This window comes from Dendropsophus ebraccatus, chromosome 6 (assembly GCF_027789765.1).
Source record: "Dendropsophus ebraccatus isolate aDenEbr1 chromosome 6, aDenEbr1.pat, whole genome shotgun sequence".
Lineage (NCBI taxonomy): Eukaryota > Metazoa > Chordata > Amphibia > Anura > Hylidae > Dendropsophus > Dendropsophus ebraccatus.
In genome coordinates, this window is record NC_091459.1 from 26786149 (window position 1) to 26801920 (window position 15772).

General features: G+C 44.1%; 1 protein-coding gene across 2 annotated transcripts in view; it reads left to right on the forward strand.

Moving 5' to 3' along the window:
• ORC3 (origin recognition complex subunit 3) overlaps positions 1 to 15772 on the forward strand; it is a 53828-nt gene that overhangs the window by 2935 nt on the left and 35121 nt on the right. The window contains exons 4-12 of one of the 2 annotated variants that reach the window (XM_069973555.1): positions 1080 to 1177; positions 2717 to 2861; positions 4864 to 4968; positions 5854 to 6008; positions 7162 to 7292; positions 7863 to 8022; positions 8657 to 8770; positions 9865 to 9998; positions 10687 to 10750. In XM_069973555.1, coding sequence (XP_069829656.1) covers positions 1080 to 1177; positions 2717 to 2861; positions 4864 to 4968; positions 5854 to 6008; positions 7162 to 7292; positions 7863 to 8022; positions 8657 to 8770; positions 9865 to 9998; positions 10687 to 10750 — 1106 coding nt within the window. Of the gene's footprint in view, positions 1 to 1079; positions 1178 to 2700; positions 2862 to 4863; positions 4969 to 5853; positions 6009 to 7161; positions 7293 to 7862; positions 8023 to 8656; positions 8771 to 9864; positions 9999 to 10686; positions 10751 to 15772 lie in introns of those variants that run through there. The other variant, XM_069973556.1, reaches the window with a different exon arrangement.

Consider the following 15772-nt stretch of genomic DNA (forward strand, 5'->3'; position numbering starts at 1 on the left):
TATGACCATGCTGGGTCGGTTCTGTGCATGAGCCCAATTGGATCAGAATGGGGGTCACAGACAGTACCGACCTGATGCGGTTGTGTCCATGGGTACTCAAACTTCTGGACGCAGAATGGATTTCATACTAATCCTTGTTTACAGGTATACTTTGAATACTGACCAAAATGTGGACTAAACACTGATGAAAAAGCTCCTATGGTGTCTCCTCATCCTTTGTCACACATTGATATTCATTATGACTATGTGCAGCTGATAAACCTTCTTAAAGGGGTTGTCCTTGAAAAAATTATACTTAGCCATGCTGCCTGGGCTGTGGGGGACTTGTCAGTAACGTATACTTACCTTTTTTCGCCCCCCCCCCCCCCCCCCCCCCCCCCAACGCTGCAGTGTTTTTATAACATCTGATGACATCCTGTTTCAATAGGAAATGGCTGCTCAGCATAGACTGTATGCTGAGCAGCCATTTCGGGTGGGAGCGGCACGTCAAAACGATGACACCTGCGCAGAGCCGGCGGCCTGGGAACCTGCAGCAGCGTGGGAGCGGAACAGGTAAGTATACATTACTGACATGCCCCCCACAGCCTCGGCAGCATGGTGAAGTATATATTTTTTTTCCTGGACAACCCCTTTAATTGGTTAGCAGTATTTATGGCAGAGGAAGAGGCTATTATAGTTTGTAATATTATAGACACAGGAGTTTGCATAGGTGCCTTGATTAAGGAATGATAAGATATTTTTATTTTATGTATAATGCACTGAGTGAAGAAGCGTTGTGGTTGCAATGGTGGTCATTTAAACTAAGGAGGAGATTTATCAAACATGGTGTAAAGTGAAACTGGCTCAGTTGCCCCCAGCAACCAATCAGATTCCACCTTTCATTTTCCAAAGAGTCTGTGAGGAATGAAAGGTGGAATCTGATTGGTTGCTAGGGGCAACTGAGCCAGTTTCACTTTACACCGTGTTTGATAAATCTCACCCTAAATCTTTTTACCTTGGTCTACTACATATACATTTTGTTAGGCGTATGTTTTTTGTCACGGATGAACCACAGACAGCTGTCTCTCTTATATTTGTAGCTGACTATTTTGTTGAAAGTCTAAAGAATTCTGAAGATGGCAAAAAACGTTTCGAGAGCTGTCAGTCACTTTGGCAGCAGATGAAATTTCAGACCGAGGTCAGTGGAATCCAATATAAGTTGAGGGGTAGTAAATTTCTTCTTGATCACAGGCTGACTTGCTAACTTGGTATAATCTTAAAGAGGTTGTCTTTAGCCATGCTGCCCCGGTCAGCAATGTATACTTACCTGTCCAGCTCCCCCGCCGTTGCCAGTTCCATGGCGCTTCTGCAACAAAGATTCACTGACACCCTCTTTAATATGATTTGTAATCATAGGGAAACTATCAGCAGGTTAGAAGAAACAAACCAGGGGATATGTCCCTATTGCACATGGGACGCTGAGGATGAAGGTAAGTTTCTTACCTTCATGCTCGGCACCATTTCTGTGCTATAAGCAGTTTAACCCCTATACTTATTAGACGCTTTGATGCACTGTGGTGCACCGATCAGCCCCTGGCCTGGCCCTCCTAATATCAGCAGGGTGAGACGGCCGAGGCGAGACAGCAAAATTAGCTGGAGGATTAAACTACTAATAGCACAGAAATGGTGCAAAGGATGAAGGTAAGAAACGTACTTTCATCCTCAGCGCCCTGTTCACTATAGGGACATATCAAGAGCCTCTTCTAACCTGCTGGTATTTTTTTCTTTAAAGGGTACCTATCATTTGGAGTGGACGGCAGGATACGCCGCAAAAATCCTGTCAGTGGGCTGTCCTTTCAGGCGCGCGCAAGAGGCGGATCTCATACATACACTTACAATACAGCCAAAGGCCGAGCCGGAAGCAATCTACCTCCTGCATGCGCCCGAAGGGACATCCCACTGGCAGGATTTTTTCGGCGTCTCCTGCCGCCCATTTCAAACCATAGGCACCCTTTAAAAAGGACCTGTCACCCCCCGTGCTGTGGCAGAGCCCAGCTGACACCCCCCCCCCCTTCCCCCCCCCCCCGGTGGAGACCCTTGTACCCGCTCCCGTTACCAAGATATCGCCGTCGGAAGCCTAGCGCTCACTCATCAGAGATGAGTTCGACGGTCATAGAGAATACAGCTCCATTCATTCTCTATGAGCGTCGTACTCATCTCTGATGAGCGCGCGTTGGGCTTCCGATGGCGATATCTTGGGAGCGGGTCCAGGAGTGGGACCTCGTGCACGGGGTAAGTATAAAGGTCTCCACCGGGGGGTCGGCCCGGCTCTGCCCCGGCACGGGGGGTGACAGGTTCCCTTTAAGTTTTCTTTACAGTAAGTCTGGGTTCACACTACGTTTTTGCAATCCGTTTTTTTCAAAAAACGGATGCATTTGTGTGTCCATTGACTTCCATTGTAAAAAAAAAAGTGGATCAAAACGGACCAGTTTTTTTTAACGGACACAAAAGTAGGGTCAGCTATGTTTTTCTGTACGTTAAAAAAAAACGTATCCGTTTTGATCTGTTCTTTTTACAATGGAAGTCAATGGAAAAAGGGATCAAGACAGATGCACACGAATGCACCCGTTTTTTGAAAATAACGTAGTGTGAACCCAGCCTAAACCGTAAAAACTTAAATACTGCAGATGATAATAAATAAGCAGCTTCTCAGTCGAGCAGTCACTTTATGTTTCAGCAATTGCAGGAAGAGCTGAACAAGAAGCTTTTTGACAGTCTCATCTGCTTTTTGAAGAAGTCTCATTCAGATTTCCACCAGACAAAGAATGACTGGAACTGCAGAGTGAGATCCAGTGAAATCCCTACGGCCGCCCTTCTGCTTGGTAAGTCCTTCCTCTTTTATTATTTTATTAAAGGGGTTATCAAGCACTACAAAAACATTTCCCCCCTCTCTTGTCTCCAGATTGGGTGGGGTTTCAAACTCAGTTCAATTGAAGTAAATGGAGCTTAATTGCAAACCACACCTGACCTGGAGACAAGAGAGGGGAAAGAGTGGCCATGTTTTTGTAGCGCTGGATAACTCCTTTAATATTTTCATCAGGACGATCTAGCTGGCCTTCTTGTAGACACAGAAATTTCAGCAGATCATGCAGGAGTAGCTAGGAAGATCTTTATTAAGGCATTGTGCCACCATTAAAATTTAAAACGGTTATTCAGCCTTAAAAAAACATGGCCACTTTTTTCCAGAGACAGCACCGCTTGTCTCCAGGTCAGGTGTGGTTTGCAATTAAGCCCCATTAACTTCAATAGAACTGAGTTGCAAAACCTGCACCTAATTTGGAGCCAAGAGTGGTGCTGTCTCTGGAAAAAAAGTGGTCATGTTTTTCTAATGCTGAATAACCCCTTTAATTTCTCAGTTCACCGTGTAGTGGTGGCAAGCTGTAATTGTGGTTCCACCACTAAGGCCCCGTTCCCACTGAGCAAAACTAGCGGAATTGTCCGCCGCGGAATGCCGTTAGCCTCCCGCTCATAATGGGAGTCTATGGGAGGCGCGCGCTCCTGTCTGTGCTAGTTTTGCTCAGTGGGAACGGGGCCTTACAGTAGACAGCAACAAACCACGAGATAGAGTGGGGAGAAGACCACAGCTGCAGCTCTTCCACTCTCCGCTCTGAATTAAAAAAAAAAAAAAAAAAAGTCAGACTTATAATGGGCTCTACAGCTGCGGTTCTCTCCTGATTGGTCTGGGTCTGCTCCGGACTGTTTAAAACTTTTGACAACAGGTACACAGTAAAGATTAAAGGGATATACCACCCAACATATTAGGGGAGATTTATCAAACATGGTGTAAAGTGAAACAAGCTCAGTTGTCCCTAGCAACCAATCAGATTCCACCTTCATTTTCCAAAGAGTCTGTGAGGAATGAAAGGTGGAATCTGATTGGTTGCTAGGGGCAACTGAGCCAGGGTCACTTTACACCATGTTTGATAAATCTCCCCCATTATTCCTTATCCACAGCATGGTGGCTTAGTGGTTTGCACTGGGTCCTGGGTTCAAATCCCACCTAGGGCAACATCTGCAAGGAGTTTTTTTTCTATGTTTGCGTGGGTTTTCTCTGGGTACTTCGGTTCCTTACAGACAGGCGAATTTCGCACATTCTTCCTCACATGCACTAGTAAGAAGGAGTCTTGGTGCAGCACTCACTTATGGTCCTATTAGACATAAACGAGCAGATCGGCGCTCGTTTACTGGGCCTATTATACAACTTGATTATTGTTTAGCGAAGACTGCACAGACATTGTTAGCGATGTCTGTGTAGCCCTTGCCCTAAAGTGTCATACATCACCTCTCCACGCTTCCGGTCTCCTCCTGCCCTCTGCTTTCTCTCCCGGTGCCGCGTCTGCAGCTTCAGAGCGGCTTGTCTGAGCTGACAGGCAGCTCAGCCAATCACTGGTCAGGACCGATGTGGCCAGTGATTGGCTTAGTGGCCTGTCAGCTCAGATAGGTTGCTCTGAAGCTGCAGCCGCATTGCCAGGAGTGAAAGCAGAGGGCGGGAGAATGGAGAGGTGATGTACGACAGTTTATTTAATCGTTAGCCGTCGGCTGTGCATCGCTGTTAAATGTAGCAATACGTGGTCGGACGATGATTTTAGGTCCAGACATAAAGACACGATCACTGGCTGATCGGTGTCTCTATTACACAGAGTGATAATTGGCCAAATTGTCCAGATTCAGCCGATTATCACTCCCATGCACGATCTGTGCTCCATTCAGATTCTTTCTCACTACAGTAATACAGGTGACTGTGGACAGCCGAGTAGTCTGGAGTCCAAACAGCAGGTTCCAGATCATAGACTGCTTTCTCTGTAATATGATGTGTCCTTCTAGGTGTGAATGTCACTGACCATGAGGTGACTTTCAACAGCCTCTCGGATGTTCTTAATGAACATGTGACTCCATACGTGGTTTTGTTGCAAGCAAAGGAATGTCCAGGTAAGAACTTTCTTTTTGTGATTTACCCCCTGCAGGTTCTTTTTTTTTTTTTTAGTTTCCCCTCATATATAGTTATTTAACCCCTTCTGGACCGGGCTAATTTTCGTTTTTGCGCTTTTGTTTTTTCCTCCTCGTGTTTAAAAGGCCATAGCACTCGCAGTTTTTCACCTACAGACCCACATTTTTTGCGCCACTAATTGTACTTTGCAGTGACAGGCTGAATTTTTCCATAAAGTATGCTGTAAGACCAGAAAAAAAATTAAATGTGTGGTGAAATTGAAAAGAAAACAACACATTTTTTTAATTTGGGGAGCATTTGTGTTTACGCCGTTTGTCCTAGGGTAAAACTGACATGTTATATATGTTCCTTAAGTTGTTACGTTACAACGATATGTAACTTGTGTAACTTTTATTTTATTTGATGGCTTTTATAAAATTAAAACCTTTTTTTTCGAAAATAAATGTTCCTGAAAATCGCTTTATTAACATGCTTAGCTGGCACGGCGATCGGACCGTGCCCGATAATTGCCGCAGTCCCGGGCTGTAGATAGCACCCGGGATCATGGCGGTACACAACGGGGTCACCGTGCAACCCCTCTCTGAACACCCCCACCCGCATGAGGACGTACAGTTATGCTCTCATGCGGGAAGGGCTTAAAGAGTACTTTTTTTCCTGTTTGTATGTAATCGAATAGTTTTGCCATTTTTGTAAACTTTAGTTTGTAATACACAGCTAGTCTTAGAAGCCCATGGTATGGCAGGAAGGTGACCACTATCTCACTGCTTAGGGTTCCCTGTCATGTGGGGATATGTACTAGAGCAGGGGTAGGGAACCTTGGCTCTTCAGCTGTCGCAAAACTACAACTCCCATGTATTTCCTTCCAGGAATAAAGCAGCTTCTTCAGAAACTCCTTTCCCAGCTTATGGGATGCGGAGCAGACCTGGATGTTGATGAAGAGGATGACCATGCTCCTGTCTCTCAGAGAAAGATGAACTGCTCCATGGCCTCCCTTTCTGGATGGTATCTGAAGATTTTAATGGTAATTCTCACTATACTCATTGAACCCATTGAGGAAACTTAGTACAGTTACAATGGCCTGTGAGCCTGAACAAGATCATTGGAACCATAAACACTGATAAAACAGCCAAACATGCTGTGAGTGAAACAAGTATGAAATCTATAGAATCTAACCTGCAGATAGCTCCCTATTGCGCATGCAGCGCTGAGGATGAAGGTAAGTCTCTTACCTTCCTCCATGACACCGTTCCCACTGTTGGGGGGAGGACAGGATATAACCAGTATATTCCATTGAAGGGGTTCAGTCACAGATATCTTATTGGGAATGGTTTTCCACCCAGTAGGAATCTCAAGTGTCCCAGATAAGATTAAAGGCATTCACTTTAGTCTGCTGCCACTGCCGAGAGGTACTCATGCCCTTGACCTCTGTGATCCTAGTTAAAGGGGTTGGCCATTTTATAGTAAAATAGTTCAGTGTACAGTATTGGTAACTGTATTCATTGTATATACTGACAGCAGCTCCCTTTGTACCTCATACAGCTACTGTTCTGCTCTGTGGTGAGTCTGTCCATAAGATGGCTAACATGGAGGAGCATGTGACCATGCCCCGCCCCCAGTGTCCACCATAGACATATACAGGCTCAGTGTTGGACACTGAGTAGCGGGGCATAGTCACATGCTCCTCCATGTCAGCCATCTTATAGGCAGCCTCACCACAGAGCAGGATGGCACAGCCTGGGGGAAAGGGGGTGGGGGTCTGATATTACTCTATGAGGTACACAGAGAGCTGCTGTCAGTATATACAGTGAGTACACTTACTAATACTGTACACTGAGCTATTTTACTATAAAGTGGCCAACCCCTTTAAGAGTTCAGAAGTTTTTTTTTTAACTTTAGATAACCTAAAGTTTGTAAACTATGGGGGACATTTATCAAACATGGTGTAAAGTGAAACTGGCTCACTTGCCTCTAGCAACCAATCAGATTCCACCTTTCATTCCTCACAGACGCTTTGGAAAATGAAAGGTGGAATCTGATTGATATTTGATAAATCTCACCCTATGTATGTAAAATAAATTTAGTTACTGTTCCCTACACATTGGTTGTGTGCTTATTCCGGGCTGTCGATGTAACAATAAACAATTCTCATTATTTGTTTTTATATTTAACTGAAGAAATCAAGTTCTCCTAAGAAAAAAAGACCAGTATCGTCAGAAGGTTTCCAAGCACCTCCTATAGTTGTGGTTTTCAAAGATCTAGAAAGTTTTACATCTTCTGTACTGCAGGAATTCATTGTTATTAGCAGGTATGTAGCCAGGAAGGTCAGTAGTCTTTAATAATGACATCTAAAGGAAGTATAACAAGTGACAAACACACAAAGGGTCCTATTACTCGGGGTGATGAAGGCCCGATCAATATTGTAGACAATCTGCTAGATCAGCGCTCGTTTACTGGGCCTGTTACGCGGCCCGATAATTGTTTAGCAAGGGCTGCACCAACATCATTAGCGATGTCCGTGCAGCACTTGCCCAAACAGTTAACACTTTACCGGTCCACGCTCCCGGACTTCTCCTGCGTTCTTTATGCGTCCTGCCACCGGGCGCTGTGGCTGTCTGAGCTGAGAGGCCGCTCTGAAGCTACAGCCGTGGGGTGCATGCAGAGCGCAGGATAAGACTGGGATCATGGACAGGTAAAGTGCTCTCTGCTGCCACTTCTGTCCATGTTTAGAACTGTCCAGAGCAGTAGCCAATCCTATAGAAAACCTCTCCTGCCTCGGACAGAGGTGGCAGTAGACTGAAAGGAAAATCCCACACACACAGCTGATGTAATGTTTCCACTCCCCTTTAATCATTGTGCTTTCCTTATATCGTTTCAGCCGGTACTGTAAGGAGTTGCCTCTGGTTATGGTATTTGGCATTGCAACGTCTCCAATGATAATCCACAGACTCCTGTCTCACTCGGTGTCGTCTCTGCTGTGTATAGAACTGTTTCAGTCCTTGTCGTGCACAGAACATTTGGCAACTGTAGTAGATAAGGTAAGTGAGTGTTTTATTCAGATAATTATCACCCATTTTTTTTTACTTTCTAATTGTTTTAAAGGGTTTGTTTAACCACAGGCAACCCCTTTCATAATGCAGTCATCCTCTCCTGACACCCCCAACAAACGGCCGATCTTGCTGATGGCAGCCACTGCCACCCTCACATCTCCTGCAGGAGAAATGTAATATCATGTGGCTGCCATTCAGGTGAATGACTGACAATGTAACACAAGGATGTCCTTAGTCTGTGGCTCTCCATCCTGGTTATTACAGCAGGGTCCCAAATGGAGAACCTATGTTTATGATGTCAGTATACCCATAAATACTGCCCCTTCCCAATGTGCAGCATGGGGAGTGAGTAAGTCCCGTACTATGTGAGGAACTCTGCCCATACCATCTGCACCCAGTGTCAACTGAGATATAACTAAAGCTGGCACCCCCCTTCAACAGGTAGGATTAGCCGCTTCATACAACGCCACTTGAAATGATACTAGAAACAACGTGTAGTTCCACTATAGTGCGGGAAACATACGGATAGTGTTGTCCTTGTAAGAAATCTAATTGTGTAATATACTAGCAGTATCCTGGCCTGTATCACTATATAACTATATAAATCCTCTTTTCTTGGCAGCTGCTTCTGTCCAATCAGTTTCCTTTCAAGCTGAGCGGGCGAGTTCTCCAGGTCCTCATCACAGTATTCCTTTACCATGATTTCTCTGTTCAGAACTTTATCAAGGGCCTCCAGGTAAGACTTTTGTTATCACTGACAGCGGGTTTGGCTTTTTAGAAGACCTGTATTGACATTGCTGAGAAAGAGAATGTATAAAAAAATGATGACTTTAATCTTTTATTATGAAATTTTTTTTTACTTTTTTTTTTTTATGTTTTTGCAATCTGTTTTTTCCAAAAACTGAAGGGATCAAAATCGATCCGTTTTTTTAACAGACACAAAAATTAAACGTTAAAAAAAAAAAAACAACCATTTTGATCCGCTTTTTTAAAATAATGCAAGTCAATGAAAAAACGGATCAAAACCGATGCACACAAATGCACAAAAACAGATTGCAAAAATGTAGTGTGAACCCAGCCTATGTCTTTTTTAAGAGCCTGAGTGAATGGGCTGACTGTCCTAGTTTAAAACGAATGTACCCCTTTGATTTTCATACTACCTGGTGTGGTCCATTTTTCAAACTGCCGCCTAGTTCCCACCATCTGCGCGGTTTCTGATATGCAAATCGGGCTGCTCTATGCACTGAAGGCCCACCCTACAACCCCAGTACATCGATATCCCCTCTTTGTGACGCGGCCAGGCTTGATCCTGATTGAGGTGCTTAACAGAGCAGAGGGGATATCGCAGCACTGGGGGCACTGGGGATGCCTTCAGTGCATAGACCAGGACGAGTTGCACATCAGAAATACGTACAAATGACTGGATTCGGGCGGTGGTTTGAAAAATGGATGTATGCGCTGACCAAGTAGTATGAAAAAAAAAATTTTAACTGATACATTTGCTTTAGTACACCCAAAATCTACCTGTAAGGCTTATGGTTTTCTGCAGATATCAGACTATACACAACAGGAAATATCTGCTGCCAGTGCAGTTGGCTTGTTCAAGCCGACAGCAAATATAAGCAGTAGTTAAAGCTGAGGCGAACCTATAAATAGGAACCTTGATGAGTTCTAGAATATGAGGCATATAAGAACTGCTGAAAGAGAAGTGGAGATATTCATCTCTCAGTTCATTCAGGTGGAACTTGCCCTTTTGCCCATTTTATTGCCGCTTATGTTATGACGGTGGTAATAATAATATAAAGTTATATTATTATTCTTTTATTTCAGCTTTCTGTGGTGGAACATTTTAACTCTCAGCCCTTGAGTGTTTTATGTTGTGACCTTCCAGATGTGAAACATCGAGTTCAGAGCTTATCACATGACCAGTGTGAAAACATTCGCCATTTGGCCTCTTTTATGAGGTATGTTATTAATGTCATATATAGAAGACATGAGCAGACAATAAAAAATTACAACTTGCTGGGGTCCTACAAGAGTCCGGCAATGCCACATGTTTACTTTCCAGGATGATGCACTCTCCCTGCTCTCCTGATGACATTCTGAACACATGGCAGCCAGACACTGTACCCTTAAAGAAGAAGTCCGATGTTTTTTAAAATTCGGCAGTCGGCAGGGACAAGGGATACGATATTACCTCTCCCCTTGCCCGTGGTGAGTAGCAAACTGACCGGAAGCCATTTTCCCCTGACTTGTGATGATGTCATGACTTAGAGGGGAAAAGCCCGTCCCAGCTGATGGCCTGGCCTCTCAGCCAATTAGTGACTGGAGCAGCGTCCCTCCCAGTCACTGACTGGCTGAGCGGCCAGTCCATCAGCTGGGTCGTGACATGTCAGTGCTGGAGATCCCAGAGCCCGGAGGTCCCACAACTGGTCCTGCCGCTCACTGCGGGCACAGGGAGAGGTAAGTTAGTACTTGTAATCAAATTTTCCCCCTGCCCCTGCTGGCTGTCGAATTTTAAAAATCGCTGGATTTCTCCTTTGGAACATGGCCTGTTTCTGAGCACCCTAACATGTTGTTCCATATCATGTAAAAGTCAGCATTTCTTTTGTCTTTTTTTTGATTTGGTCATTAGTTTTCATTTTTATGCAGTTTTGTTGAAAGTCAGACACCAGAAGCACAAGTGAAACTTCTCACCGATGACCACTATTTAAAGGTAAATTTTGAGTATGCTGTATCTATGAGGGTTATTATTATTATTGTTTTATATCCTGTATGGTTCACCCTACAAATAACGTAAAATACCTAACCCCGTTTAGTTTTTATTGCCTCTTTTGCTTCCTTGAAGGCAGGAAGACAATGTATACACACCCTACACACACCCAGCAAGTATGTCACAAAATCTTTCATTCAGTTATATTTTATGTTCTTTTTCTTTGGTTCTGATTTCTAGAACTGTCTGCAGTTTTATTAGGCAAGTTGGGGTGTGTTTGACTGGACAGTTTGACTGTTCTCAGTTTATAGGGGGAGATTTATCAAACATGGTGTTAAGTGAAACTGGCTCAGTTGCCCCTAGCAACCAATCAGATTCCACCTTTCATTCCTCACAGACTCTTTGGAAAATGAAAGGTGGAATCTGATTGGTTGCTAGGGGCAACTGAGCCAGTTTCACTTTACACCAAGTTTGATAAATCTCCCTCATAGTGTGTTCCTGGCTTTGGCTTCAAAAACCTGTCAGATAAATCTGTATGTGTAATTGCAGCCTAAGTATACTCAATGCACTTACTGACAGCAGCTCCCTTTGTGCCTCCTAGAGCTAAAAACTGGTTCCCCTCCTCTAGGCTGTGCTGTCCTGCACTGTGTTTAGTCTGCCCATAAGATGGGCAAAATGGAGGATGCCCTGCCCCCCAGTGTCCACCACTGAGCCTGTATATGTCTATGGTGGACACTGGGGGTCGGGGCATGCTCCTCCAAGTCGACCATCTTATGGACAGACTCACCACCGATCTTTTCTGATTTGTAGTTTCTCCCTTTTCCTTTCTTCTCCCTCTGGCCCAGGCCAACATGAAGATTTCTCCTGGTGACGACTTGTCTCTGCAGAATCTGCCAGACAAACATTGTAGGCTGTTTGCTTCAGCACCCTCCTCACTTTTATACAAACTCCCCGTCTGTATTGCTCCATGTAGCATTTAGGCTCTCGCTACGCCCTCACATAGTAAAAAGACCCTCATCTGTGCCCCTTTTATAAAGAATAAGTAGTTTGGCCACTCTGTCTCCATAAAGTAGGTAGACCCTTCTGTGCCTCCCATATAGCAGTTAGGCCTCTTTGTGCATATCTATATTATCTAGGCCTTTCTGTGCAGGTAGGCCATCCTGTAGGCAGTATCCCCCATGTAGTTTTTAACCTACTCCCCTGGACCCCCCCCCCAGGTAGTCTGCTTGGTAGGCAGGCATCGCTCTTGTAAATGATTACCCCGCCGTAGGTATCCCTGTATGTAGGATTCTGCATGGAGGCGTCCCCCCTGGAGGTAGTGCCCTCTGAGAGTCCCACCCCCTTCCCAAGTAGGCATCCTTCTGTAGATAATCCTCTGTGGTATTTAGCCCTTTCCAATATGTATTATCTCCCATAAAGTAGGCACCTACAGTAGGCTGACCTATTCCCTTCTATGGGAGAGTTTTTTCTGCATGCTTTGTGACCTGTGCAGAGTTTAAGTTGTTTTACCTTCTGTATATACTGGTGTCCCCATTCATTGTAATCCTGCATTTAGTATCGAGACTACTGAAAAATGATGTCTACAGAACAAAAGTGTCATCTTATTATTTAGCTTAGTAACCAGACTGTAAATTGGGGAGATTTGAGGATTCAAGATTATTTAGGAATATAGATAGTAAAAAAGCTTTTTGCTCACCAGAGTCTTGCCTGTTTTCTGGAGTTTTTTTCTTCTTTGAATCTGACGTCAGAAAGTTATACTGATTTGTAAGTCACTTCTTTTTAAAATTCTCAATCCTTCCAGTACTTATCAGCTGCTGTATGTCCTGCAGGAAGTGGTGTATTCTTTCCAATCTGACACAGTGCTCTCTGCTGCCACCTCTGTCCGTGTCAGGAATTGTCCAGAGCAGTAGATTTTTTCTGTTTCAATATTTTTATTAGAGTCTTGCATTGCATTGTATATAATAAGCATATAAACAGATAAGGAATGTTAACCGGAAAACAAATCGGTTTGTACTAAAGTATACATTCTTTTGTGAGAGGTCAATGCATTTCTCTATACTGTTCTGGACAGTTCCTGTCATAGACACAGGTGGCAGCAGAGAGCACAGTGTCAGACTGAAAAGTATACACCACTTCCTGCAGGACATACAGCAGTTCATAAGTACTGAAAGACTGGAGAAAAATATCTATAACTTTCTGACACCACTTGATTTGTAAACCTATATATTTCTTTGGAGTACCCCTTTAAAGTCGTTCAGATAATGAAAGAATAGTATGGAACTAAAACTGATCCACAGAAAACGTGTTCACTTGTTTTAATGCTGTCCTTCAGGGCTCATACTGACTGCACACAGTAGCCGTTGAGCGTTTATTCTGTTAGTAGTGATTTATTGTTATTGCTTCTCTGTGGACACTGCTGTGATATAAGCATTTACACTCCGTTCACATTGCGTTTAAGCTGTCCTTCAGAGGTTTGTCAGGGTCTAGAAACAGAAAAGATTTTCGTCAGAAAAAGACCTCCTGGTCCATCTAGTCTGCCCTTATATCATTTCCTTTCGTATTATCTTAGGATAGGTATATGTTTACAGTATTCTAGACCTTCTGTGGATTAACCTACCACATCTGCTGGATGCAGCCCTAGGGATTTCTGGAAAACATGAATACAACCAAAGGCTGCAGGTAGTATACTGTATACCTCCTTCCCTCTGCTGTAGTGGGCCCACATACCCTCTGTCCCCGATATTCAGTGTACTTTACTGTGCTTCTTCTTACCCCTCCTGCCTCCCGTGCAGGTTTTTTTTTTAACAGGTGGAGGAGGAGCATAACAAATCAGGCCCTTATTGGCTGCATCTTTTTACCCCTCCTTCCTCCCCTGCAGCTTTTGTTGAGCAGGTGGGGTGGAGCATAACAAGTCTGACTCTGATTGGCTGCGTATTTTTACCCCTCCTGCCTCCCCAGCAGCTTTTGTTGAGCAGGTGGGGGTGGAGTATAACAAGTCTGGCCCTGATTGGCTACATCTTTTTACCCCCCTTGCCTCTCCTGCAGCTTTTGTTGAGCAGGTGGGAGAGGAGTATAACAAGTCTGGCCCTGATTGGCTACATCTTCTTACCACTCCTGCCTCCCCTGCAGCTTTTTTTGAGCAGGTGGGGGTGGAGTATAAAAAGTCTGGCCCTGATTGGCTACATCTTCTTACCACTCCTGCCTCCCCTGCAGCTTTTGTTTAGAAGGTGGGGGCGGAGCATAACGAGTCTGGCTCTGATTGGCTGCATCTTTTTACCCCCCTTGCCTCCCCTGCAGCTTTTGTTAAGCAGGTGGGGGCGGAGCATAACAAGTCTGGCCCTGATTGGCTGATGTCGTGTCAGGGATCTGGTCAGCTGACTGTAACTAGGGCTTATTTTTTGAGTAGGTCTTATATTTCAGAGAATCACGGTAGTTGGCACTGACGTGGTGGGTGATGAATTCCTTAAAGTATATCAGAAAGAGGCTGACCTTTTATATTATACTGAATAAAATAATAATCTTGGTAGAGGGGGCCACACAACGCTCTCCTGATTTGCCCCTCTGACTTTCTGTTTGGGAATATTGCAGAGTGAGTTGATATAACCTGCAGCATGAAATATCACATATTCCTTATTGTTTGCAGCAGGCTTCTTTACCTTCCCTGTGATCGGAGCAGAATATATAGTAGAACTGCTCAATAGTTTTTTTTCCCATCTTAACTTTTTGCTCACAAAAGAGAAAATGAGTAATTGCGTCTAATCCCGGCACATCATGTCTCTCCGGGCCGATCACAGACTATGTATTTTTCTTTCTATCTAACTTGATTGATGCTACTTTTTCTGCCTCTCAGGTACAGCTAGTTTTCATCCTTTCACGATTGCATTCCTGGGCTCCCATGGGTGTGCTTCACTCGGCCCCGCTTGTCTTGTTCTTGGAGTAATTGGCAAGCTATTGATTTTTCTCTCTCTCTCTCTCCTTTTTCTTTTCTTTTTTTTCTTTTTCACCTTCTCCAAGTCCAGCTTTGTCAGTAAAAATGTACCTGTGAATTGTATTTGTTAATATGATAATGGAACACATGAGGAGAGGCAAAATTTGTCATGGTGACCACATGACCACAGTAGAACAAATTGTGAATAATAGGAAAGCATAGGAATGCTTCCTGCAGGATCTGATTATATTAAAAGGGAACTCCACATAAGGTAAACTTGTTTACTATTAAAAGTACATTAGAGTTATATAGATGTGTCTATATAATGTATTACCATATCTGTGCGGTTATGCCACACTGGTAGCTGATTGAAATCCAGGAAGTGAAGAGAAATGGCCTCTGTGCCAATACACAGTCTCATGCTCCTTCTGGTATCCCCCCCCCCTTAGGAGACAAAGATTACATGCCTCTGTCTCACATTCTGTGTGTTTGCTGAGCACAGGCTGATGATGCAGACAGGGGGCATGGTGTTATCTCACAGGAGGCGTGGCTGAATCCCCCAATCCCCTGAATGATTCACCATCTCTTACCAGCCAGAAGCAGCTGCTGAAACTTCACTGATTGTGCAAAAGTCTGCAGTGAAATTAGGGCTATGTTCACACATGTTGGAACTTCATTGCAGTACTGCAGCGTCTTCACAAAAATGATGTAGAAACAATTAAATGATGGTAAACGGCAGAGAGTGGTTTTACAGGTAGAGAATACAGCATGCTGTGTGGTGTTACAGGTAGAGAATACAGTGTGCTGTGTGGTGTTACAGGTAGAGAATACAGTGTGCTGTGTGGTGTTATGGGTAGAGAATACAGTGTGCTGTGTGGTGTTATGGGTAGAGAATACAGTGTAGTGTTACAGGTAGAGAATACAGTGTGCTGTGTGGTGTTACAGGTAGAGAATACAGTGTGCTGTGTGGGTGGGACAACAATGAAATGATAAAGTACAGCAAACAATTCAGTAACACAATGAAACTGCAATGTGTAAACAGAAGATAGATGTTCTGCAACAGATTTGGGCAGGGAATAGGCAGGGAGGAGGACTGT